This window comes from Aquila chrysaetos, chromosome 20 (genome assembly GCF_900496995.4).
Source record: "Aquila chrysaetos chrysaetos chromosome 20, bAquChr1.4, whole genome shotgun sequence".
In the NCBI taxonomy this organism is placed as follows: Eukaryota; Metazoa; Chordata; class Aves; order Accipitriformes; family Accipitridae; genus Aquila; species Aquila chrysaetos.
The window spans coordinates 10,746,581-10,773,528 of record NC_044023.1 but is presented as its reverse complement, the minus strand read 5'-3'; the positions used below and the strand labels follow the sequence as shown (position 1 = coordinate 10,773,528).

The following is a 26,948-nucleotide window of genomic DNA, read 5'->3' as shown; positions in this document are numbered from 1 at the left end:
AACTAACTTTTTATCTGAGGAACCTAAATTTTACAGGAATAGTACCAGGGCCCAAGAACTATGAAACACCCAAAGTCTCCCAGCATCTCAAAACAATCAAAACACGAAAGTCCTTCTGAACTGAACGTACATTGCACAGACCAACTTGATCAAAAGCCACATCATCTTCCTTGCTGGATTTCATGATAATAAGTTTCAAGGACTCTCCTCCCTCAAAGCTAGGTAATAAGTTTAAATTTTGATCCCTCTGTGTATACCCATCATCATCAGTGATTAACTCATAATTGGGAAACCAATTGCCTTAAGACCAGCAATTTAACCTTTTAATTTGGAAAGAAAAATCTTCTGTCTGAGGTGCTGAACTAGGACTGGAAGAACCTAAGTTCAAATTCCAGTATTTATCCAAGACAAATGCAACAACTGTCTCAGGTCTACCAAGGGAACACTACTACCTTCTTCCTCCACATCATCTGCTTATCTAAATTGGAGACTCCTTGGGAATAGGCTTTATTATACTGTGATTATTTTGTTCTCCAGCATAAAGGACCTTTAAATACTAATATACGTAGATGTTTAGTTTAATAACAAACCTGATAGCACCCTTCTTCCCCCTGACAGCTGAGCCATATTATTACTATGTGGTAGGCTAGTTATGTTTGTAACTGCACAAAGAAGCAACATGAAATGCAAATTTATTTCTAATTCTAGTTTTCATTCCCATTAACTGCAAGATGTTTAGGTTGAAAGTTATTTGTCTATATAAAAGCAGCTGAATATAAAGTTTTACATCATACATAATTTTATACTAAAATAAATTGCAGCTCCAAAACTATTGTAACTTGCAAAATTAGTAAGAAGGGAAATCGTTTAGCAATTTTCTTAACTGATGACAGTTTCGAGCACATTAAATGTAAACCAAAAGAATATGTAAAAGATGATATGCATCTTTCTTTCATTAACCTGTTGTTGAAAAAGTTTCTTAACCTTTGATTGCTACATTAGAAATTAAATTGTATTTACTTGTTCCATGCATTAAAGTATTGTAAGTCAGATGAAGTTCTGTCATTACCTTTAGCTTGTCAGAAAGATCTTTAATTTCATTTACAGCTCCATTGTACTTATTAGCTAATTCTCTTAATTCTTCCTGAGTCCGCTCATTCATTTCTTTCAGGTGAGTACATTCATCTTCTGTATTACTTAAACTCCGCTGTAAGATAGAATTATTATGCAATAAATAAAAAAAATAGAGACTAATAATCTACCAAACACTGAAGTAGATCTATTTTTTCCAAAGAGTATATTTAACTAATCGTATTTAACTGCTTTGTTCCTAAGCATTAAGGTTAAACAAACAGATCAAGTCCTGGCAAAAATGCTATCTATACAAACCTTTGTAATGTTCTACTTAAAGAACAGATTATGTGGAAATATATTTGCTTCATGCATGTGTAAAAAACCCCAAACCAAAAAACCCACAGTGGGTTATATAATTAACTGTGACTGATAGGAATAAAGAACTGAAACATGTGATCCATCTCCCCCATTCAATTCTGTTTTATGCTTAACTGTGGAAGTTTCATAATATTTTGTAATTCAATGTAATCAATAGATTTCATCATACTTTTTCACCCAGCAAAAGAAGATTTAACACATTATAAAAGCCAAATGGCTCCAAAGAAGCATTCTAAATCTTTTTCTGTACTCCATAATGTAGAAAGGCATCTAAACTAAGATCCCCTTACTCAAGAGACAGCTGGGTCTTCAGGAGGCAAGAAATGCTCCAGAAGTGTGCATCAGCTGGAGATAGCAGCACAACTAAATGGTGTATAGAGTTTCCTCCTCATAGCTCAAGATTTGTTTCTTCAGTCACACAATTTTTTTTTTTTTGTAACAAGCTCTGACTTAGTTCTCCTTCACCACCAAAACAGATCAAAACACCTTTAAACAAAAGTGCATTCAAAACTACATTATATAATAATTATTGAAGGACAACTTTCAACCATGAGCCAATGATTCTTCTGTATGGAGAAAAAACTATGTGGCAGGAAGCACTCAGGCAAATCTCTCACTAAAGTTAAATTCGTATTTCTCCTCCAAGAGTAAAGAGGAACAAGTAGAATAAATAGGTCAGAAGATTCTTCTCTTAGTACAGGATTAGAAAGGAGAAGAAAGCTAGAAGTAAACATAAAACTCCAACCATTAACAAACCTGTCAAGAACTACTACAATCTAAAAAAAGTGTATTTAACTGAAATCTCTTATTTATTTACAACACTATGTGCATTGCAATCTCTAAAAAGCATGAAGAGGGTAGAGACTTTGTGCACTTAAAATTAAATCTTATGATATTTCTTGACCTAAGGGAGTATAGCAAATAATGATAATGGAAAGAGAAAATAAAGGAACACAGTAATGAGAGATATTATAAGGGCAGAAATCTTCTTTGAAGAAAGCGTCCAACACTTCGTAATCTTAAAAGCTCATTCTTAAGTGCCATTTGTATGAGTGACTAAGCTTACATTTCCATAAATTTTACAGTTTAAACAAGGTCTAACAGCATTTTTTCTAATGCATGTACGTCATTTTCTCCTCACGTATTTCCCACACATGCTAAGTTCTGCAAGACAGCTTCACAAATTTTGAAATCTGGCACAGAAAAAGGAAGAGTTTAAAGAATAATTTCTCATTAACTTTTTAACAATCTAAGTATTGTCCAACAGGAAAAATAAACACTACTACTTAATATACTGCAAGTGCCACAATACAACAAATGCTGGCATATTACAGGCAACAAAACAGGGATCTATGTAGCAGCAGTTATAACTATTTCAGCATTTCCAGAACAGGCATGAAACTTCAATACCTCCACTTCAGACAGTTTTCTGACCACTTCAATTTTCTCCTGAAGGACCCGCCTCAGGGACTCTTTGGCTGTTGTCTCATAGTTGTGTTTGTCTTCTTGTAATGCTATAAGCTCTTTTCGTATACTGTCTTCTGTTTGATTCTGTACATGTAAGATAATTCAGATACAAAGATAGAATACAAATTAGTATTTTGCTCATTAAATATATTAGGTTGCGATAAGACCCGTTCTATTCCAAAAGGTTTAGCAATTTCTGGTAGATGGGAAAATGTTACGGACAAATCAGCGATCAAAGATTCTTGACATGACTGGGTGTAAACCAGTTATTTTTAGAAGAGTATGTATGGCAGCACACGTTCAGTGATCAGCTTTGATTATAGGAAAACTATGGGGGTTTTTTGGACCCTGCTAAGACAATGTTAAGCCTAAGAGACCTACAATCTGACAAACCAGAAACCTACAAGGTCCCATCTGAAAGACCTCAAACAGGACCTGCAAAAAAGTTCTTATCATGTAGGTAATTGAGAGGAAGTAAAAATAAAAATAAAAATTTAAGGCAGACATAGGTGGCCTCAACAACAATCAAAGCAGGGCATACTTGTTACTCTGTCTCTGAGTATCAGACAGCACATTGATAATGTCTTTTTTCAAATCCCTATTTGGAAAGAAACATCCATAGCAAACAGGACAGGATGGTTCTCACCAATGACAGAAATTCCTTTTCACTACATACATGTTTATATGCATATACAAAAGAAATCAGTTTGGGCTGAAAAAAATGCTGAAAAACAGCCGTTTATCTAGATTTAAAGCGATTCCATGAAATACAGAACAGATCTACAGTTTTCATGCTATTCAGATTATCCAAATTGCACAGGATTATTTTGGAAAGTTTATGTTCCAACTGCTTTCCTAACTAGCTAATTTCAAAACACTTCAAAAGAGCTATCTTTCAGCATTCCTAACATTCAACTTTAAGTGAACTACTTACCTTTGAACATGCCTGTAATTGATTTCCCATAACCTCTAATCTTGATAGCAGCCTGTCTTCATCTATTAAAGCCTAGCAGAAAAGAAGTATTACCTTAGTATTAACATGTGCTTTATGTAGTTCCAGTAGAGTTCTGCTTTAAAGACTAATTTTGTTGGAGTACTTAGTACTAAGTTATTTCAAACTGATACATAATCACTAAATTTATTAAACAGTATCTTTTACACAGTTTAAGAAAACAACCATAATTTAAGAAAACCACCATAAGCTTTTTATTCTTTCTGCTGCTTTCTTCCCCATTGTTTGTAAATTAATAGCTAAAATTTATATGCTACTGCATATTTCAGTCCATAAAGGAAAAGGATGCCTGCAGATACCTGCCAACTAGTATCTGAAGCCTCTTGCGTGACAGCAAGTAGTCGCTGAAGGGTTGCCAGCTTCTGTTCCAACATTTGTTCCCGATGTAAGGCTTCCTATGAAGGGAGCAGAGCACCAGTCAGTTCAGCTAGAACAACTCAGAAAAACAGAAGCAACAGAAGACATACCAAAATACAAGAAAAAAAGGAAGTGTGAGTAGCAAAAATTGTCACATTCAAAACTACAGTAAGCCCATCCCATTTTATCCATCCACGCATTTATTTGTATATTTTAATTAGAAAATGTTATGCTATAACCTCAGGTTCCTGAAAACCTTCATTTTTCATGCATATGTTGCACATGCTGAGTACACATCGTAACAAGTTATTCTTTCCAAGACTTAAAAACACTTCGACTTTTCTCAGTGATTTGAGTAACAAAACTGTAAACACCAAAAGGCAGCTTGGCAGCTCCCATGCAATGAGCTGTTCATCCTCAAATCAGGTCACAAAAGAAAAATGCCAAGCAAGAACTACTATTTTTGTTTGATTTTTGGTTTATGACAGTAACATAGAAGAGCATCTTCGTTAACAATTCCAGGATACAGAAAGTGAACAGATTGCTGAGCAAGTATCTATTTGGCCTCCCAAGAAAGAGCATCTGCCTGAGCTGCTCCTGCTATGTCAGCAAATATATATAAAGTTAGTACCTATCTCAAAAGCCTCATCATTGATGTGAATAAAAATTACCATTACAAAACAAAACCAGGCAAAACAAATCAGTAGAACTATATGTAAATTAAACCTAGGTAGAATTGACCAGTAAGAATATTTTCATATATTTTCCAGAGAGCTGATTTTATGAACCTTTCTAAAGAGTTTGTTTATATATATATATTAGCACACACTTTAATGTGTTGCCATTGTGCAGTCTAACCTTTCTGTGACATGGTATCTTGGGAGAAAAACGCACCTATTAAAACTGACACAGGAGCAGGCACAGAAAGGCTGATGATGCCAATGAGGAAGAGCTGCCAGTACTATCCCCTCCTTTGTAATTTCCAACAGATACAGACACAGAAATATTCACACTAAGAAATCATATTTACAGAAACAAACTAGTTCCTGACACATGAAATGACCTCTTGTTTTGCCTTTCTTTTGTTCTACCAAAACTTTCATACACATACACAGTACATCCACAGCAACGGATGATGACAAAAATATTGTAAGCAAAAGAAAATTGGGGACAGTGAGGTACAAAAGGAGAAAGGCCAGGAAAAGCAGGTATATAGCGCTCTGGGAGCCTTCTATAAAGGAGGGAGCTTTTGTGTTTCTTCTACAAAAAAAACTCAGTTTATACTGCTCATGCAAAACCCCAAAAGTTTACATAGAACTATACTATGTCCAATTAAACACATTTTACATTATTTCACTACAGAAAAGTTAGTTAAATGCAAGCCAAACAAAATGCAGTTTTGTTTACAAAATGCAAGCCAAACAAAGACATACAGAGCATAGGATCTGTGTTTTAAACAAAGATTAAATATTTAGGCAAACTAAATGCTGTCAAGAGAAAACCTACCTGTAGATACTGTGAAAGCTGAAACAATTCCTGAGAATACATACTGGGAGTGTTAGCAGCAACCTGAAAAATAAGAGAATTTAAGAATCAAAATGGTTTGCGATTTTTCATTAAACTCACGTAATACAAAATTCATAATTTAAATCTAGTCATTAAGGTAAATTTAAGATTATCTAATAATGGCATTTTCAATCATTTGTTGTTCTGCTACTATTTATTCTATGTTTTATCACAGAACTTCCAGACTCTGGACTGAGGCTCCACTGTGTTCATGTCTTTACAAGTTCTTGAACTGCCAACACACCAAAGAGTTTTAAGGCTTTTGTTTCAGTTGAGATTGAACTGACAAAAAAGAAACAAGGTGCACAAAGGTGAAACACAAGGACAAACAGAAAACTGGGGGCTTCCAGAACTCAAAGTGAAGTCTTTCATATTCCAATTCAATGTCATCATTACACACACATTTCATTTCCTGTTGATTTCCTAACCATCATCATCATCATTCCACTTGATAAGTATCTATTTCAGATTTAGGGAATACCTATATTATCTTCAATCATAACTGAAACTCTTCTGGACTTGGTGGGGAAGAAGGGGGTTGTTTGGGGGGGGGGGGTTGGCAAATTTATTTATTTACTAGCTCTTGTAGGCTCCTCCTACACTGACATAAATTTGAAGCTGTTATTCACACAGTTATACCTGCAAGTCCCTCCTCAGAGGGGCTTGCCCTGGATTCAAGCTACATATGCTGTTTTGAAACCTCAACTTAAATGAAAAGTCTATGAACTCCCTGGGCTGCTGACTTCGCAAATAAATTTCCTTGGTTTCTTGAAATTTTGTCCTCCATGTTTAAAACTCTGATTCAAACCTATTTAAGTTAACCCTTCTTTTTAGAGGCTAGAGAGACGATCAATTCCTTATAGCTTGTCTCAAGGCTGTATCTATTAACAGCTTTTCTACAAGTCCGCCACATTATCAAAATTGAGTTTAAAAATTACACTAGACATTACTGACTCCATGACTCTGCAGTGAGCAACTCTGGCTATACAAGCAGAACCAGAGAGGTCTGGTCTCAGTCTTCCTCTGGCACATGCCAGAGCACTTTACAGCCTGTGCAGTGCAGCTTCTCCTCTATTAAAAAAAAGACAACACAGGGACAACAGACCTCATCCAAACACCAAATCATGAGCTACTCTTGGGTCCCACAGAACAGATCAAGTATCAAATTATGCAGTACCTAAGACCTGTTAGTCAGTCAACCTGTACCTGGAAATTTAACCATCTTAATGCCAATGGTTTGGTGGGTTTTTTTTTCAAAGCTATGTTTCAGGTGCCATACTGTAACAAGTCAAGCTACCTTAAAATATACACCATGATACTGTATTACCTTCTCTGCTTTGTCACATGAAATGACCTCTTGTTTTACCTTTCTTTTTTTCCTGAATTTTCTAAAATTGTCTGAAATTTCTAAATATTAAACTAGGTAAAAACAGGCAGTGGAAGATATATCTAAATGTAACTGGACTTCACCACTTCTTCATCTTTATAACAAGTCAGAAAACAGCATATAGCTAAATAAGGCAGAAAAACAGCAATTTACTTAATTACCTTATCAACAGGACTTGGTAATGGAGCATGGATAACACTAAAAAAAAAATTTAAAAAGTGAACACAGGTGCAAAATAGCAGTTAAAAAAATCCAGAAGACCCCTAGTACTGTGCATTTAATCAAGATGCTTTGTATTTTTAAGTTTATTCTTCAGATAAAAACGAAGAGTTAATATACAAACGTGCAAAACCAGTTAATACTACGCTAAACTATGTTTTCAAAGTTACAGAACTATTTTCAAATTATAAATCCAAGGTCTATTCTAAAAACTCTCTTTACCAACTTTTATTTCAGTAGTTACATAATATTTGACTCTTAAATTTGATTTATTAAGATTTAAACCAATTTACATGCACAAAACAATAGATATGAAAAGACAGCGCATGTACTACTGTCATTTACAAATTCAACAGAGTGAGTAAAATAATATTTGGTAACTTACAGAATTTTGTCCATTTCACTAGAGCAACTATTATACTTGCATATTTTCATCAGAACTAAAAATCTAGCACCATACATTTCTAGTATTTCTTATTAGGACATGCATCACATGGAAAAATTCCCATAATAATTTATTTTGACTCATCTTCCCAGAAGCAAAGACACCCTAAAGCTTCATGCAAATATTTCTGGATACTAATGGTAAAAGAATATTTAAATAAGCAATCAAAAACAGACAATTGCTGAGAATGAAAGATGATTAAAATTATGTCATTTGTGACTGGCACTCAGTTACTGCAAACAAAATGTTTAAATTTTTTGTTTCTACTTCTCTTTGAAATTTTCTCCAAAATCTGCACATATACACAGTATATGTGTGTATGTGTTTATACAACATTCCTCTCAATATTCATCTGAGTTTCCAAACATTATCCCATCCAACATTTTTTATGAATTTTTTTTTCCCCTCATACCAGGCAAAGCTTTCTTGCATTGTGACACCAAATAAGTGCACCACAAGGACAAGTTACTGTATTACTTATCTGAAGAATATAAACAGTGTTATGTGTACACACAGAGACACCATTAACTTGACTTTAGTAGAGTCTATGTGCATTTAAAGGAGCAAAAATAATAATCCCAAATTAAAAAAAAAGAGGGAAGGAGAATTTGCTCACTTCCCGTCTTTTTTCCTATATTCTTCTCTTTATAATACCCATTCCAGTACACTAAACCACAGCCAGTCAGAAAAGCCCTACTCGGTAAGAACTTTTTATTCTTTCATAGAACTTATTTATTCTTTCATAGTTGTCTTAAATTCTGAACGTGACAAGCAAATGAGATTTCTTTTTCATAATGCCTGCAAAAGAACCATGCTCTCAGTTACTTCCTTTGCACAATCTTTGCAGGAAAGTAAACTGTTCCTATGCTGATTTTAAATATAACGTCCATCAAATCCTCATTATACAGTAGTTTAATTTTGCTACACATGAACAGATACTTATTCTTACTCTGATCGCAATCGAGCTTCCATTCCATCTGGAAGAAACAGTTTGATTGTGGAGACTATACATCCATGGGTAACTGAAAAGAAACAAATACTAAGTCATCATGATTCATTACTACTCAATTGTAAGTTCAATGGTTAATGTTATAGTAACCAAGCGAAGTGTCGTAAGAAACTCTGAAGCAGGCAAACAAGAAGAGGCATGAAAGCCTTCAAGCACTAGTGCCTGGGTCTGCCTTTTCGGACCTCCTCTGGGGACAGGACACTTTAGCATAACCTCTTCAAGTTTCTAATATGTACTTAGTCCTGACTGTGAAGCAGCTCCAGTTCCAATTCTTCCACATGCAGCATTACTTGCAAGTTGTCTTTAGTGCAGCAAGTTAAAAAAGTTAACTGTATGTTTTGATCATAAAATGAGGGAAAAGGAATGCACCTTACCTGTGCTAGGTAATGGGAATGCATAAGTATAAACAAAATAATGAGCTGCCTTTTTGACAAGATTCCTATGAGCATATCCAGATACTTAAAAGGTAACACATCCAATTTGTGTCACAAGACACTCACTTCAACATCTGAACTTGTCAAGTGACTGTTATTTACAAACACAAGGAACAAAATGGGAACGCAGAGGAAGAGTATAGGAACCACTGAGAAGTACATCCTCTTGAACACTATGAGCAGCATCATTCAAGACAATACATCTCTATTTCGTTATTCTGGTAGTACGTACACATCTAATGCACAGCCCTAGACAAGTGGCCTCTCATTTCAGAAGGAGAAAGCTTGCTTCTCCAGGACTAAATTCAAGATGTCTGAACTCAAGACAGATCCCAAGTAGTCAGAGGAAGAAATGCAATATTTGATTCTTACATCAGGCTCAACCTCTCTTCACAATGTTTCCCCCAAAAGTTACTATTTTCAATGACATTGCAAACAGTCAAATTATGTCTGTTTTGGGGTTTTTTTCTTGTATGGTTCTATGAATTGGGAAGTAAAAATTCTTTCCAGTTACATGGAAAGACAGACAGATGTTGTTCCCAAACTACTACCGCAAGCTAAAAACAAATAAGTATATGGTCACCTATTATCTACCACTATACCTAAAGCACCCACGAACATACAAAGACAAATAGCTGCTCTACTTTCATGGTTATTAATATCAGCAAAACAGTTAATCTGGCTTTGGAAAAAAAAGGGCAATGGGTGTTTTAGGACACCAGTAGTGCTCCAGGGAAACGAGACAGGTCTTTGAGGAAGCTACCTCAATAGAATCTAAAAATACAGAAGTGATCCAACTAAACAGAGGAGTCGTTAACCTTTTTTCAGTGCTAAAAGCTAATGCTTTGGAGAAGTATCCTCTTGGCTACAGCACCTTGTTTTTTCAAGCTGTCCTGGTAGACTATTAAATTTACATGCCAAGGAAGAACAGCCAGGACCTCATTCTCAAAACAGAGCGATCCACGGGTTAGGGGGTCTTTTTTGGCTTTAGACTTGGGTCCCCAGAATTCACAAATCTGTTCTTGCAAAAACAAGAAAAATACATTAGCAATATTAGCTGTAGCATGTAACACACAGCTTTCATAATGAAGAATCTTTCCTTTAAGGCATAAAAAGGAAATTAGTGATTTCAAGAAGAACATGTTAGGGTATCTGAAATTAAAGACCAACACACAGCTTTACCTTTGGGTCATACATCAGGTTGGTCTGCTGTGAGATTACATAATTCTGAAGTTTTTCTATCAACACTCAGACTGAAAAAAATATCTCCTAAAAGCTGCAGGGGCTTTATTTGTATAAAAAATTAAGGAATGAAGGGGATTTAGCAGAGGGTCGCAAATAGACAGTGGCTGCGAGAAGGTACCGAGCATTTTGATAGGTTCATAAAAAAAAAATAATTTAAAAAAGAAAAAAAAAACCCCTGCAACCAAAACCACACTCTGTCCTTTAGCTATCAGTTCATTATAATAGGAAGAATAACGAGAAGGCCTAAGAGAAAGGCAAAGCAACATATAAAACATTATTCTGGCGCTGCCTGGACAGGACAGTGGCAATTGTCTGAATTCAAGTCTATGTTATTCCTTTCGGGCAATTCAAAAAAAATGAGCAGTAAAGCGGCCTCCGGCTGCCCAACGGGATCGAGAGAGCTCTTCTGCGAGCAGAAGACGCTCCTCCCCTCCCTCCCCTCCCCGCGTCCCGGCCGACACGGCGCGCACTCACCTGCCGGGCGGCTGCGCCTGCCAAGGGGCTCCGCTCGGCCCGGCAGCGCCAGGGGGCGCCCCGGGCCGGCAGCCGGTGCGCGGGCTCGGCCGCGCCAACCGGCGAGGGGCCCCGCAGCCCCGGCTCGCCGCTTCCCGACCGCCTCGGCCACGGCGGACAACCGCGGCCGGAGCAAGGAGCCCCGCTCCCGACCTCGGCCACGACCTCGCTGCGTCGTGCCCAAACGCCTAACTGTCACGCGCTTCACCGCACAACGCCAAAAAGCCGCCCGGGGTTGCCCTGAACCCAGCCGAGGCGCTCGTGCTGCAAAGGAGCGTAGGAACAGGAATAAAGACGTAGTTCTTGTCTGCCTCCGAGTTTTTGCTTCATAGAGGGACAGTTGGCAAACGATGCTCTCATTTTTGTTTTCACCTGTTGGTGCGATACCAGCGGCCGTGGCGATGATCAAGAGAGCGCTAAGGAACGGGGGTTCCCTCCTCCCGCACAGCCTTTTTCAACCGCCACACAAGAGAAGAGATGTACGAGTCCAAACTTGACTAGGAAAAAAGTGCATAAACTGCATTTGAACTAAATCATCTGGTATTATTTGACCCTACTTGAAAGCCTGCTGCTCCTTTCCAAACCGGGAAGTCACCGCCAGTTAACTCTTGGAACGCTGTGGCCCTGACTGGGAAATTTAGGAAGGGCTAAAAGAACATAAACCACACTAACGCAGAGAAAAGCACAGTAAGATGATTAATAGATAAGTACGGTATTAAGGAGAGGGAAATGAGTAGGCCTGTGTTCTTGTTCATAATATCACAAGTGGACAAATAAGGAAGCGGGGGGGTTGGAAACATTTCTCTGGGGCCTGTTAATGACTTCAGCTCAGCAGCAGAACGCGGAGGAATCGGTGCTCGTATAAGATATCCTGAAAAATCACATACCGAACATGCCACTCTTAATGAACCAAATCAAGATCGTATTTGCAAGGAAATGACTAAGACACAGCCTGAACAATAAAACAGAAATAGATCTATTCTAGAAATATTTACACAATTCAGAATTCACATAGGCAAGTAAACTCAGCCTATCCTGTCATTACCTTATAATTACACAGACCAAAACACTGAAGTGTCCTGTGCAAGTAAGGCACTATGTAAATACAGAATACAAAATGGTTTTAAAGGGAATCACTAGTTTAAAAACTACTTTCATGTCTGTTTCATTACTAGATTAGGTTAACAGTAACATCTAAGACTACTGAAATGAACTGGTGAAAAAAAAGTATTTATATGCATTCCAATTGCATTCATGGGTAAACACTTCAACAACGATGCAGCTATTTCATGCCCCAGCATGATAATACGATCTTCATTCATTGCTTGGGGAGCACGGAGATGGAAGAAAGCAAACTTGTATGCTCTTCCACATTAGCTAGCTCAACACATTCGTAAGTAACATGAGTACAGCTCCTATGTTCAAAGCTAGAGAATAAGAAAAGGAAGGCTGCACAACCTGATCACTCATTACACAAATGCCAGGTCCCTGGGATCATGTTTTGTAAAACTAACATAAAACCATTGGGAACAACTACTACTGGCAAGAGTTCCTGGCAAGAATTTGCTTACAGTGAACTTTCCACCAACCTTCACATAAACCAATTGCAAGTAATAGCTGATAAAATCCAAGTGAACTCAATTTTTCTTCCAACTAAATCTTAAAATAAAAATTGTTTTAGGTCTAAACACACATGAAGAAATTCAGCTTCTTTTAGCAAAGACAGCATCTCGTCAAATGAATAGTTCCAGGTTCATTAGATGCAATCTATTCCTTTGATTTATTCCATGTATACCTCTAGTATTCATAAATATTTGCAATCACTTCACATGAAGTAACATTTTAAGTAACTTCCAGACAATTTCAACTAGATATCCAGGAGTTAAATCTTTCCAACATCATTTTTGAGAAAAGTGAAACAATGTGATGTGACCTTCACTACAATGAATCACTCAAAAACACTATAGCTCCAGAAGCTCTCCATGACAACTTCACCACCACCATTGCTTAACAATGTTTTCTTTAAAGATGTATTCATTAACCTTCCCCTGATAACTTCAGACTTTGAGTACTATAACCTACCTGGCTTAAGACAGATAGAATTCATGAGCAGCAGATGGAGCAGGCTTCATCTTTTTGTTTTGTTCACTTAATGCCCTTTAAAAATTCTACTGTTGTACTATGAGTTGGTTGGTTTGGGGAGGTTTGGTTTGGTTTGGGGGGGGGGAGTGTTTGTTTGGGGATTTTTGTTTGTTTCTTTTTAAAGAACTTTACCATCAGCATTTATATTTAGTATTATTCTTTCATTTCACTCTTTCCTAATATACCCCTCTTTAAGCATGAGCTCTGTGAAGGTCTTGTTCAGAAAAGCAGTAAAGTGGAAGAGCAGTGATGGCAGTTCTGCCATTTTACTGCCAAATCTGCCTGTTACCGGACTAGGATTCTTCAGAACACAGCCAGAAGTTCCGTGCTTACAGAAAGTAACAGACCCATAGGTAACTTTAAAAAGCCTTGACAATATTGATTACAATCTAATAATACACATACAAGACCAGTCTTCAGAAAGAGAAAGAAATGGCTCCTGAAACACTGTACATAAATGCAAAAGAAAAAGAGACTGAGGCTGCATTTTTATTGATTAACACAGATACATAGCTATTACCATAATACAAGACCTCCTGAGCATGCATACTGGGAAGAAGACAGCAAGAAAACCAAACCAAACAAAAATCCCATCACCTCATTTTTCAGCCAGCAACTTTTTTCTATCCTCATTTTAAAGTACCTGCAGAAATCAAAATTAGTAGCAGTCACAGAAGTAACAAGTAGGTATCTTGACAGGAATTAAATTAGCCTGTTTCAAACGTATGCTGAGTACTTCATCAAGAAATGCAGTTTCATACTTCTGCCACATTATTAGCTGAAACTTTAGGTTTCATAGGCTTGAAAGAAAGGTCATTACAAAAATAAAATAATAACCCCCCCCCCCCCCCAAAACACCCCAACACAGCACTACACGCACATACCCATGCTGAACTTTTAAAATTGCTTTAAGTCAATTTAAGTGAGGCAATAGCTAAACACGTGGTCCCAGTTGAACCTCCTTTTCTGGATCTACACTTCCACAGCATGCACTAGCACCCGTACAGCCACAGAACAAGGTGGGCTGTGGAAGCAACCCAGTTAAAATCTAGCTGGGGGTGAGGGGGTGGGCAGGTAGTAGAGTATACTCCATGTTTTCAGCAGATCAGTTTCTTGATCCAGTTCACCATGCGGCCACAAGACTCACCGCCAGCACAAAGGAGGGAAGAGGTAACCAAAAAAACCAGAAAAACTATTTTCTTACAACAGAAATACCATTTACTCTTAAAGTTCGGATTGTAATAAGATGTTCGAAATAAATATTCTTGGAAAAAAAAAATAATGATCCATACCCTTACCTTTCCGCGTGTTCTCCGTCACATCTACACCAAACTGGATGATGTCACCTGACATAATTTCACATGGTGGGCTTTCCTCAGATCCTCTACTCAGTCTCTGACTATTAATAAAGGTACCATTACTACTTTTAGTGTCTTGAAGATAGAACTGTAAAAACAAACAAAAAGAATAGTAAAGTATCTGGAAAAAACAAAACAAGTATGATGAAACATAAGCTCCAGCAAAATTTTTGCTATAAAATATAGCTTGATCTCCCAATGTAGAAGAGGACAAATGTATCAAACTCAAAACACCCTTCTCAGGATGCAACACTTTCACACTATCAAGAAGTATTTGTATTTGATTTTTAGTTGTTTAACATATGATTGAATTCTAGCACATACACTATGCAAATAATTGCTATAAACTGTACTTAACCTACTGCCTGCATGGAAAGGATACGACATTGTTAGCAACAACACCTTTTGCCACACATATGTAAGAATTTATATTTATGTTGGTCAACACAAAAATTCTAACTGCTCATACATTTAAGGTACCACTGTTCCATGACAGAAACATGACATAGCGAAGACTAGCACTAAGGGCATAAAGAAAAGCTTTGGCAGAAGACAGAATTCGGGAATTATAATATAAGACCATGGTGAAACTAAGGAAAAAAAAAATTAGAATGCTTTTACCTCTCAGCAATACTAGTTCACACCATTAAGTTAATCTCAAGATTGCTGCATCATCAAGCACCTTTGTAAATATCCATTTGTAGAGTTAATTAAATTTTAATAGCAATGTACTAAATCTGAAACTGCTTATGACACAAGACTTCTAGTCAAAACTGCTGCATCTGAGACGAGGTTACAAGTGAGTCACCTGGCAGAAGACCAGAGTCACTGGCTAAGACCTGATCAGCAGACAGCATGAAAGAGTGGACTGGAATGTTACTAACCAGCCAGGTGTAACTACTGAAATTAGTCACTCGCAGTAGTTCAAGATGACAACAGTTATTACAGGAACCTGATGGGATGGTAGAAATCCCTGGCTTCCTGCCCTCATAAGGAATCTCATCAAGTACCAAAGCAATCATAAGGCTGGGGGAGAGATGTTGCCTTCAGAGAAATGAACGTATTCCCATGTTTTTCCTATAAAAGCAATTGACGATTTTTTTCAGGATTCCATGAAAAGTTTTCCATGCTTTTATTTGCCTCTATTACCACAGTCCTCAAAAAAAAGTGATACATAGCTCAAAATCATAGTGTCAAGGGAAAAGGTGGGTTTTAAATTGAGCGAGACACCAGCACTAGGACTCTTCAGATCTCACACTGGAAAGACACCAACCACATGATACATATCTTACATGCTCATCCCGAGTAGCACAAAGCAGTGCCCCTAATTTGAGAGCTTAAATGCCACTGTGTCCAGAAGATGGGACTCAATACAGTAACCACAGGAAATGCCAGCACAGGAAAGCTCAGCTAGGTGTATGTAATGACAGAACGAAAAGCAGCACATGAAAGACTTTTTTTTTCCCCTCAACAGATATGCCTTTGATCTTAATCTGAAGAAAAAGAAAGTAATAATCAGTCATATGTTCATAAAGATGAAGGTAAACACAAATTATGGACAGATCAAGAAATTACGGCTGCATTCACTGCACTAACAATCAGACCCACCCTACTCTAAATAATACTTCATATATTATGAAATACTACATATTAATAAATAATAATATAATAGTATATAATACAGCTTTTATAACAGTTAAGTTTAAAAGCCAAATTAATTAGCTTGTTAATTTACTAATCTGAAAGTACTGAACCTTCTCATGGCTCAGTGCAGAGATAATTATTTTTTTACTTCCTGTTTGTTTTCAATTAGCATTCCGCTCCATTTGAAAATCCTTCTGTTATGAAAAAGTGAGTCACAAGCAAGGAGAAACAAACATGCTTGTGCTTATTTGTTTTTCCCCACCCTTTTCTTTCCTATGTGTAATATCTGCCTTTTATCCCTCCAACTTTTTGATTAATCACTGCCCCTTGTAATCACACTTCTGCAGAATCTGCAGACAGGGCACACATGAGATAGCACAAGGAAATACAGGAGAGTGACCACAGGAAAGGAAGTGCAACAGAGCATCAGCAACACAAAACTTACAAAATGCCAACAGACACAAAATTCAAACTGCAAAGAAATATTTGTAAACAAATGGCTGCAGAAAACACACATTAAATTTAATATTATTAAACTGATGTCCATTTAACTGCATGCTACTGAATTTCATCATGTAAATTTTAGAGAAGTGATGCTCTTGAAGTCTTTGCAAACAGGATTAAAATACTCTTCTTCCTGCATCTAGTAAAGAAGTAATAGCAGCAACATGTTAATAAGCTGATGTCTAAGGAGACATGCACTGACTTCAGGACTTAGTAAAAAGGATTCCATTACCATTAATGTAGCAATTGGTCAGGAACCCACAGAGCTGGTCCCTTTCACATAGCAAATTCAAATGTTACTTCCGTACTAGTTTTCACTGGTTCAAACTATCTTTCTCAAACATCAATCCCTCCATCACTTTTGTATCATTACTAAAAGTTACCTTTAGAAAACAAAATCAAGCACAAGCCCTGAAACACACACATGTATACGTTAACTAGTATTTATGGTAATATACTGGTAATTAATATACTGCTAATTATGCGAATCCTTGATATGTTATCCAATTCCCAAAACAATGCCTTTTACACAACAGCTATGTAATAGAGTGCCTTCCGTGAAACCAGCACCATTTGTTCTTCCAGCTTCCCAGCACAAACCAACAAACTTCAGCAGCAGTGCCAGCTTCAAGACTAACTATAAATCTTTCCCTTCCCCAATGGCTCATTGCTAACTTGCACCACCACCTCTTCAGTTGTACTGGCTCAGGCATTTGTTTAGTCACTGCAAACCAGTTCTGAAGTGCTTAAGCCCATACTGCCTGAAAAAAGGGCAGCATACACTGACCTAATTATACTTGCTTTTATAATTCACACCTCTCTCCAGATCCATCTGAAGTCCCAGCCATTTTGTGCCTCATATTAACAACTGGTCCACTTTAGAGCAGAGATGGTAGCTCACGCACACTTAAAACAACTCAGTTTTTGAGGGCTGTTAAAGAATTATCATATCCTTAATTCAGGTAACTTCATATATGGATCAAGTGGTAGTTTCCCCTCTTTCTTAAAATACAAGGCAACATACAACTATTTAAGAAACTTACTCTCCAGTATCGTAACATGTTCTCAGGCAGAAAAAGAAATCCTAGCCCACATTTCTTCCTTAGTAATTTATGTGCTCATGATTGTTTGCATTCTCTCTCATTTATATGCCATTAATAAACCCTGTTAACTGCAGACATCCTACCATACTGCTTCCACAAAATTTATGGAGACTTTATTCTAAAGTAAAACTTGCAGTTCATCAGTACACTCAAACTTCTCCAGTACAGTTCATCATCTTTAGAAACTGCATTAAGGAAGTTTCAAAAAATTAGATTTTTGTTTCCATGCTTTGCAAGGAATTATGTGTTAATTTCACAAATTTAGTATTTATCATATTTCAAGTTACTATTCAGTTTTGCAAACTGAACAAAAGTATCTCCTCTGCTCTGATCTGTGGTGTATAAAAATCTCATTCCATTTAAGTTTTATTGCTTTCTGGGTCAATGACTCAGAAGAGTACCAACAACTTGCTAAAACGCAGTCCACATTTTATTTTCATGCAGTTAGATTAGATACCACTACAATTTTTCCCCCTGTAACAAACTCCTAATATTTCCTGATTAGTGAAATAGAAAAATTCTTCCATAGATATCCCAGACTATCAATACATTAAACTTATACACAAACAATACAGGAATCCTAGCTGATATTAGGAAGTTGCAAAATTGCTATGCTCCAGAAGGACATATTTTAACTTTACCTATGAAATCTAGGTAGACTGTTTTCTTCAAAGAAATAAAAACAAATAACCACAACAAAACCCATTCTGCTTAACTATTACTACCATAACATCTTCCAAGAGACAGTCTGAAGAGAACCCCTTTACTTAGACTGACAAGTGAGGAAGTCATGAAGTGTTTTGTTTCCCAAGCCATATGCACTCCTGATATAGAATGAGACACTTCTGAAGGACCTCAGAGAAGCCTAAAGATGGGCTCAGAGATGCACAGAAAATCTTGAAGAGAAAGTAGCACACTTTTTCAGTAATTTAATTACAGTACAACACAATGGTAGAACAAACAACTAACGAGCTTTTTAGTATCTTACTACAAGACCTGCTTTTAGCACTGCCTTTTTTCATCTTCATGATATACAGCCTTTCTCTCTGCACTATTTCACTAAGGATCAAACTAGAAATTTAACATGAAGTTCTAGGATTAGCCTAAAGTATAGGCAAATGCATCATTGAAAATGAACTTGTAATTACCTTGCTAGTTTTTAATTTTGTTCTGAGAAAGCTAAAATGTTAATCTCAAAATAACAGCAGTGCATAATAATCAATCACACGCACTCAAAAGCCAAAGATATCAGAGATCTTTCGGTTGCATAACTCTTCATTACAAGGTACAAGGTAAAGATGGAGAATAAGTGCTCCACGCACAGGACAACAGAAAAATCAATTTTTAAAGAGTAAGTGCTCTATTAATGACTTATTGACTATTTAAATAGTGTTTTTTCAAAAACTCTTATGATGTAACTACCCCAAGTACAATACAATGAACAAAAGAACCTCAAGTCTCTTCTAGAGTAGAACTGTACCGCTACAGCAGTAAGGCAGTAAACCAAGAACTGGGATCAAGACAGACTCACCTAACATTTGCTATCACTATGTACAGCCATCCTTTTCCATTTTAAGAGCACATTACTGCTACTCCATCTAACCCAGCTTGAAACTGCAGTTCAGGACAATTACACTGAGAATTACAGTGAGGAGAATTACTAGAGAACTGAGACAGTTTGTTTGCAGAGATGTGAGATTCACTCCATGATGAGGAACAAATTCCACATGTAAAAATGCAGACATAGACCACAGGGTATAATTAAACATATTTCAGCCTTATTCCATAGCTGAATTTGTAATTAAGTAAATAATAAGCACCAAAACGTAGGCCATTGCCTTTTACGGAAAGTCAATCAATACATTTTATTCATTCAATATATTTTCACTGCCTAGGCAACTAATGTAGAAAGAAAATCTCAATGTCAAGACCTCCTAGTTTACCATTCTTTACCTCATCTCATTTCCTGTATGAAAGAAGTATACACAACTCCCATGTGCTTCAGAGCCGTTTTACAGGCTTTGAGACACTACTTTAAACCAGAAAGGTTTAAATTAATTTGTAAAATTCTGAACTGTAGCCACTAAGGAGATAACAGCTTCATTTTTGCCATGTTTAGTACCACACAGGGGCAGCAAGGCTGTCAGCTAGAGCAGTTAAGCCATAAAATGCTGCAGTTAAGCTGACAGATTCTTCCCCTACTCACATTACAAGCTACATGATCAGTCATTCAACAATTAATGCTAGCATTACAAATGCACCCCCTGAGTACTAAAGCTAATACTCAAATGCAGCAAGTAAATAGGGATCTGGAAATTGGAATACTTGCCCTAGAGTAATACTGCAGTTCAAAATTGGACTGAGTAGTAGTACAACTGTGTTCGTTTATTTGTTTCACACTGAGTATATTCTACTAGGAGGTGAAGTACATTGGCTTTGCACAATCTGAATTGTGCACAAAGGTTTTTAAACAATACATAACAGGGTCAAACCAACACAGCCAACATTTATCACACTGCAGCCAGAAAGCTTTTTCTCCCATACAATTAAAAGATCATTTTCTCTTCCTTGAAGTGTTAACACTGAGTATTTTCCCATTTTGGGAACAGCGCTTCTACTAGCAGAGTACACTGTGCAAACCATAGTTAATTCCAGGTCGGTCCTTTGGCTGTAAGAGAGAAGTTCAAATGCTAAATTATCTCCAGATCCAATTCAGTTCCTCATTCTGGTCTGCTTAGACACATCCTAAATTCCTTTCCTCTCACTTGCCTAACTCCACCCACCTATCAAGGAAGTAGAAGTATTTGTCTCCATAAGCAAGCATAATTCACAGGGTGGGGTACATCAAGCAAAATTGCTTTTCTGTTTAGTTTTATAGTTCTTAAACACATGGATCTAATAGCTCTTTGCTTACTGAACTCCAGCTCCTTCAACTTAGAAACAAAACTAGTGCATTAACTTTTGAGTTCGTAGCAAATCTCCTTTTTAAAACGATTCTAGCTACCTGAGACAGGCACACACTATGAAACTAAAAGAGACCAGCTGTGAAGAAAGGGATTTTCCAGTGAGATTGAACAGCCTGAAGGAGTGGCAGCTGGCTGTTCAGGGACCATAAGTATTGAAGGTCCCCAGAGAGAAGCTCAACTTGCTAGTAGTTTTCAGTAACTTCTCTGGAAAATAATAAACTTAACCACTCTTTCTATGCAGTAAAGAAAAAAAGAAAAAGAGAAAAAATTAACCATCTTTGATATAGCACTGGACAAAAAATATTCACTTGAAGTTTTCACCTGGAAGTGTAAGCCTAATGTAAATTCAGCTACTCTGATGAAAAAGGTTAAAATCCTGAGCTACCCCCAGGAACTCAGTGCTATTCTTCCAAACCTGCCAGTAGCTCAAGGGGCAGGAGGGAAAGGACAGCAGGGAATATGCTCTTCTACTGACCAAGTTGTTCCGTGTCTGTTTACACCTTTAAGTTTTGTTGACTGTACTGCCAGGACAACCCTGCTGGTTACTCATACCTGTTGTCAAGCAAAATAAACTGTGGCAGTAAAAGCAGTTTTGTGCCAGCATAACTGAGGCTGGGTATAAACAGAGTTCAGCCTTTTCTGGATGCATGTGAAGTGCTGTAAAGTATTAATCCCTCTGCTGCTTGCCACGTCCTGATAGTTCAAGTGCTTTGAAGTTCACTACAGGCCCTGTAATTCAGCTTAACTTTTGTCTGAGCTAAGTCAGCAGACTCCCTGAAAATGGCACAGGGGCTATGACAGGGAAGGGAAGACGGGTTGTATTTGTGGGGAGGAGGAGGAACCACCTTAGTAGAGTGGCAATGCCAAACACCAAGAGGCACTAACAGCTTAAACTGTGCACAAAACGTATGTTTGCCTACAACCTTGAGTTGCTCTAGTGTGTTCCTCGGTAGCAAAATGTCACCTTCCTCAACAAAACAGCGCAAACATTTCCAGGTCTGTTGTACCTCCATACATTTCAGCATAAGACCTTTCTTTTAACATACGACATTGCAACACCTATTTTAACTGCCCAGTTCTACAGATACACTTACACCTATCAGAATTTTAAATTATGGCATATTAAAAGCATTCACAAAAAAGAAAAACATGAAAGCATGTTTGCAGAGTTAAACACCATCCCCTACCTGTTGTGCCCATTAGGCAAAAGCATTTACTTTCTAAACCACTATTCAAACCCCACATTTGCTAGTAGTTGTAACTGAACTTACTGGTCTGAAGGTGAAAAGCTTGGGATCAAGGTTACTATTAGTCAATAGCTCTATACTATTCTTCAATATTTGCAGTTATCCACATTATCTACTTTACATCAGGAAAATTCACAAACAGGACATCAGATACTTATTTTTAAAGGATTTTTTATTTGTATTAGGAAGTGGTCATTATTAACAGAAAGGCTACTAAAAAGATTAAGCAATACTTTTCAATTATTCAGTTTTAGAACTAGCTGTGTAGAGCTTAAAAACATTCTAATTAAATGGTTTGGGCTATTTTTTATCAAATAAAATTCTTCAGCAGTATTCTTGCATTTTTCAAAGTAATTCATACTAAAGAGATTGGCAGAAGATGGCTAAATGTTTAAGTTCAGGACCTCAAACTACATCACACTCCAAGTTCTCTAGTTTAAAACAAAAGCAAAAACCCATGTTCACAATTTAAAGCTTATGCATATATATAAAAGAATGAGGATTAAGATCTCTACCACTTGTCTCTGAGAGTTTGCTGCATTGCTGCCCTCAACTTCAAACCATAGTCCCACACATCTTTCACAATCATTATACTATTCAAGACTGAGGTCTTCAACTCACATGTGGTAATGGATGAAAGAAGTGAGGCAGCTGAACCCACCACCACCCTAGTTATCTGCTCCTTACCCATCATAGAAAGCAGCAAAGTTGGCTCGATAGCAGGGACAGCTGAACAACTTGGCATGGTTTCAGAATTCCTATCATTTTCAGTTTGCTTAATTTGGTTGGTATATAACCATGACCTGGGCTAAAAGTGAGCATACTTTAGAAGCTGGTTCCTAAGCCATATACTTACACCTCCCACAGCCGCAGCAGCATTCAAGAAGAGAACAGCAGAGAGCAGGCTGTATTTACAATGTCAACCTTCTGATTTCTATCAATTGCTGTATGTCAGAATCTTAAGACCTTAAAGTACATTTCACAACCAGAATTTGGAGTTCTCCATATTAGGAGATAGCTCTCTGGAGTAAATTAAGAAAACCATGATGACCTGCATCATCTTTGCTTTCATAAAATATAAGCAAACAAACTGCATTACAATTCCTGGAACCCCCAATATCCCAATGGTCAGAACAGAACTGTACAAACCCACTTCCAGATTTCTTTTATTTACTTTAGCTCTAAAAGGAACTATCAACACTCCAAACACCTAGAACAACAAAACTTCTGGAAAAAATACAGTAGTAGTATGGTGATGGTAATTTATATGTCGTCATAGGATAACAATATTAAAGTAATAGCTTATACTGAAAACAGTGCTTTTACTCTGTGATTGTGTACTCATTCAAGACTTTGCACAAAACGTGCCCAAGTCCTGTCTTTTTTTTTTTTTTTTTTTCTTTAACCAAAACAAACCCCTGGAATCAACAAACATGAATAGAAACATTATCAGAAAGGATTGTTTCCCTTGCTAACCTATTTGCCCTCACCCTCCTCTGGCAGAACTGGTGACATTCAAGTACCCTCACAAACTCTATTTTCTAGAAACAACAATTTGTAACCTAACTTGACAGTTGTGAAGTTAACTCCTCCCAATAATCACATTCTGTAACTGCAAAATGCAGTAAAACGCCCAGTTACAGAAGAACAAGTCCTGACCACCCTCTATTACACAGTAACACCTCACTCCTCAAAATTCTGTAATAAGTACATTCATGTAGAAGACTCATACTGAAGGATGTGACCTGAAGCAATGCTAGGCACAGTACACAATATTCATTCTTCTTACTGAATAAAGTTTTCGGTGGTAAACAGGTGTGGAATAAAGTAGTTCAAGAAGGTAAAAGTTACTCATGAGCACTGATCTATCAATAGATTACTCAAATAATCCAGAAATGCATTCACTGTCAACAGGAGGATGACAAGATACTCCCCAAAAACCTCAAGATAAAATGTTTTACCACAAAGTGTGACAACACCATACAAAAATGGATCTCTCTCCAGATCAATGTCACTAGTTTTGATGCAAAAGGCTATTTTTAAAAGGAAGAGATCTAGAGGAAGAGTTCTAATTTATAAGTAATTTGGTTTATATATAGCTGACTGACTTGCTACAGGGAGACATCTGTCACCATAGTTACTAATTACTACTCTTCAGAATACCTTAACTTTTGTCCTCACAGTTCACAAGAATTCCTGAAAATCAGCCTTCTGCTTCAAATGCTGGATGGTTTCAGGACAACTAGAAAAATTTTATATTTATTTTCTTCACAGCTGAATCAAAGTCTGTCCCTTCACATATGCCATGCTTTAAAACTTCCTTTTGTAAGTAAATCACAAAATAGATTAAGGACATTAACAGCCTCAGAAAATGAGGTGCAGCTCTATTCCGAGTATAGACAAAGCAGAAATTTCCTATAAAAAAATTCCCCAACTCAGTACTAATTATATACAATTTTCTTAAGGAAAACAAAAATTTATTTGAATTTTCAGCCTCATGAAAATTCTCAAGTACAATTTTCATTCTATGTGAAATTCTCATCCTGAAAATGCTGAGAGATTTTAAGGTATATTGCTGCTTTAAGTGCTAAGCTAAAATATATTAACAATAAACTGCAATCAAGGGCAAGATTCCTGAGGAAATGATTACTCACACACGGTCCCAAGATGCTCAAATTGACTCAGTAGAATACAAAAGCAATATAATGAGAAGACTTATTTTGTATTACTGCTGTCATAGATGACAGTATCTTACACAACATACAGAGACTTCGAAAAAACTTTCCTGCTCCATATTAAAAACCTGACTAGTGTAATGGACTCATAAAAACTAGATAAAAACCAGCTTTCTAGAAGGATATTGTACTTAGAGCAGAACAACTTCTTTGCAACATTTCATTAAGGAGGCTCAGTCTCTTGTTAACGCAAGACATTTATACAGCTATGTATCATGTATCACTGCGATACCAGTGATTACTCTGTATAATTTACATCAACTTCTATCACCACATCAAACATTCACCCTGGGGAAAATGTACGGACAAGGTGACTTTCTGAGATTTCACTTACTATTACTGTGTTCTCTATATTAATCAATTACAGAAATATACTGCAACTTAATACGGCTTTAAAATAAAGAAAGAAAACACCTTAATAGGCCATTACCCAGAAATCCAGGCTTCTTCAGGATAATCATTTAAGATAATAACTTCTAAGTGTAAAATATTGCTGAAATACTCATCAATCCTGATGCCCTTACATGAATACTTCCCTCCAAAACTAGACTGAAAGCTAAATACTACTGTTTACTGTAATAAATTTAATGAGAATTTGGCAACATGACATACTCAAACTTTGCAACAACGGAAGTAAACATTATCTTGAAGCGTACAAAATCCCAAACACTGCATTTATAGGATGCATGTATCCAGGTAAGAATTATGAGCTCTGCAAAAAGCAGGTTCCCATATATAACTCTGAGTTCTTTTCAAAAGTATATTCCTAAAGGTTTGCAATTTGTCATTGCAATTTACTCTTACCTTCAAGTGGCAAAAGCACTACTAATATTCTACACTAGGGAAAAACACTACAAGTATTCAGAGAACTAAAATTTTTATTTTTAAATTAAAGATCAGTAAGTGATTAAACTTGATAGTTACGTTCTTTGGCCAACTTGATGAAGTGCAAGATCAAAATAAACTGTGGTCTTGTCTCTGACTACTGCAGTGAAAAGTATGACGTAAAAAGGGAGATTTGTCATGTTTGGACGTAGCTTTGCCCTAATTTAAAACCAGAGGTAAGGCATAAATCTCTCCTGGTCTTTAGATTTTAAGAGACTGACCTTATTAAATCCTTGCATAAATAAAAACTAAAACCAAGGATCTACAACACCTACTAAAATAAACACTAAATTGTTTTAGCGGGAAAACATTGAAGAATAGGCAGAATTGACAGAAAAAGCAGAAAACAAATGAAAAACAAATGTTTAAAAAAAAAAAAGAAAATCTTGAAATACTATCAGGATCTGGCAAAGTAAATACTTAGAACAAGAAATCCAACACTATCATTATCCATTGTTTCTGCTTCCTCAAAAATCTTGAATTAATGAGATGACTAAGTTATTAGCAAAAAATTAACTGAAATTGAAATTTTCCTTAAGGAATTTGCATTGTTAAACTACTATCAGCAAACAATTACATTTTTCACTTGTAAGCAAATTGGAGAAAAACCACAACAGAAGCCAAGATTACCAGATACTCCACCAAATGAACAGCCAGAAGAGAACATCTACTTCTACAAAAGCAAAAAGTATAAGGCAGCTCATTAGTTTATCAGGAAACTCCAACTCTCAACCATAATCCCAGACATTTCGAGGCAGGTGCGGTACCGCAAAAGCTGCTTAACTATCCTGCTACGCACCACTTGAGTTTCTCCAACTAGTTAATCATTACATCAAAGCTCCTCTGCTCCTTGCAAATAAAAATCTCTTCTCACGTGGTGACTTTTCAACTGTTTAAAGAATAAACGGAGAAATTGTTGAAACTATTTCAACCTTTCCTCATTTCTACTCCTTCCACATAAGGTAGCGTGTTGACCTACTATCATTAATGCCATACTACTGCTGTTTTATGACAGAGAAAACTCCCAGTCATCACACATTCAGATAAAGAAAAAAAACCAACACACATCAGTTTTCACAAACACCTCCAAATGCAATAGTGGTTTGGTATCGTCACAATAACACTACATAAAAACTCTAAAAAGATCCTGAAAAATTTATGAAGAAGTTGTCTCACTTCCTTTTAGCAAGGGACATATTCAATCTGAAAGGGCTTTTCTAATGCAACTACTCTATTAATATTTTTTTAAACAAACATC

General features: G+C 36.7%; 1 protein-coding gene across 30 annotated transcripts in view; it reads right to left on the bottom strand.

Moving 5' to 3' along the window:
• Positions 1 to 26,948, bottom strand: part of LOC115333444 (sarcolemma associated protein) — an 87,520-nt gene that overhangs the window by 36,538 nt on the left and 24,034 nt on the right. For 16 of the 30 annotated variants that reach the window (XM_029996362.2, XM_029996361.2, XM_029996368.2 and 13 more), the window contains exons 3-10: positions 14,541 to 14,694; positions 8,855 to 8,927; positions 7,403 to 7,439; positions 5,795 to 5,857; positions 4,231 to 4,326; positions 3,854 to 3,925; positions 2,863 to 3,003; positions 1,070 to 1,207 (exon numbers count right to left, since the gene is read on the bottom strand). In XM_029996362.2, coding sequence (XP_029852222.1) covers positions 1,070 to 1,207; positions 2,863 to 3,003; positions 3,854 to 3,925; positions 4,231 to 4,326; positions 5,795 to 5,857; positions 7,403 to 7,439; positions 8,855 to 8,927; positions 14,541 to 14,694 — 774 coding nt within the window. The remainder of the gene's footprint in view (positions 1 to 1,069; positions 1,208 to 2,862; positions 3,004 to 3,853; positions 3,926 to 4,230; positions 4,327 to 5,794; positions 5,858 to 7,402; positions 7,440 to 8,854; positions 8,928 to 14,540; positions 14,695 to 26,948) is intronic. The other 14 variants (XM_041118872.1, XM_029996364.2, XM_029996371.2 and 11 more) reach the window with 1 other exon arrangement.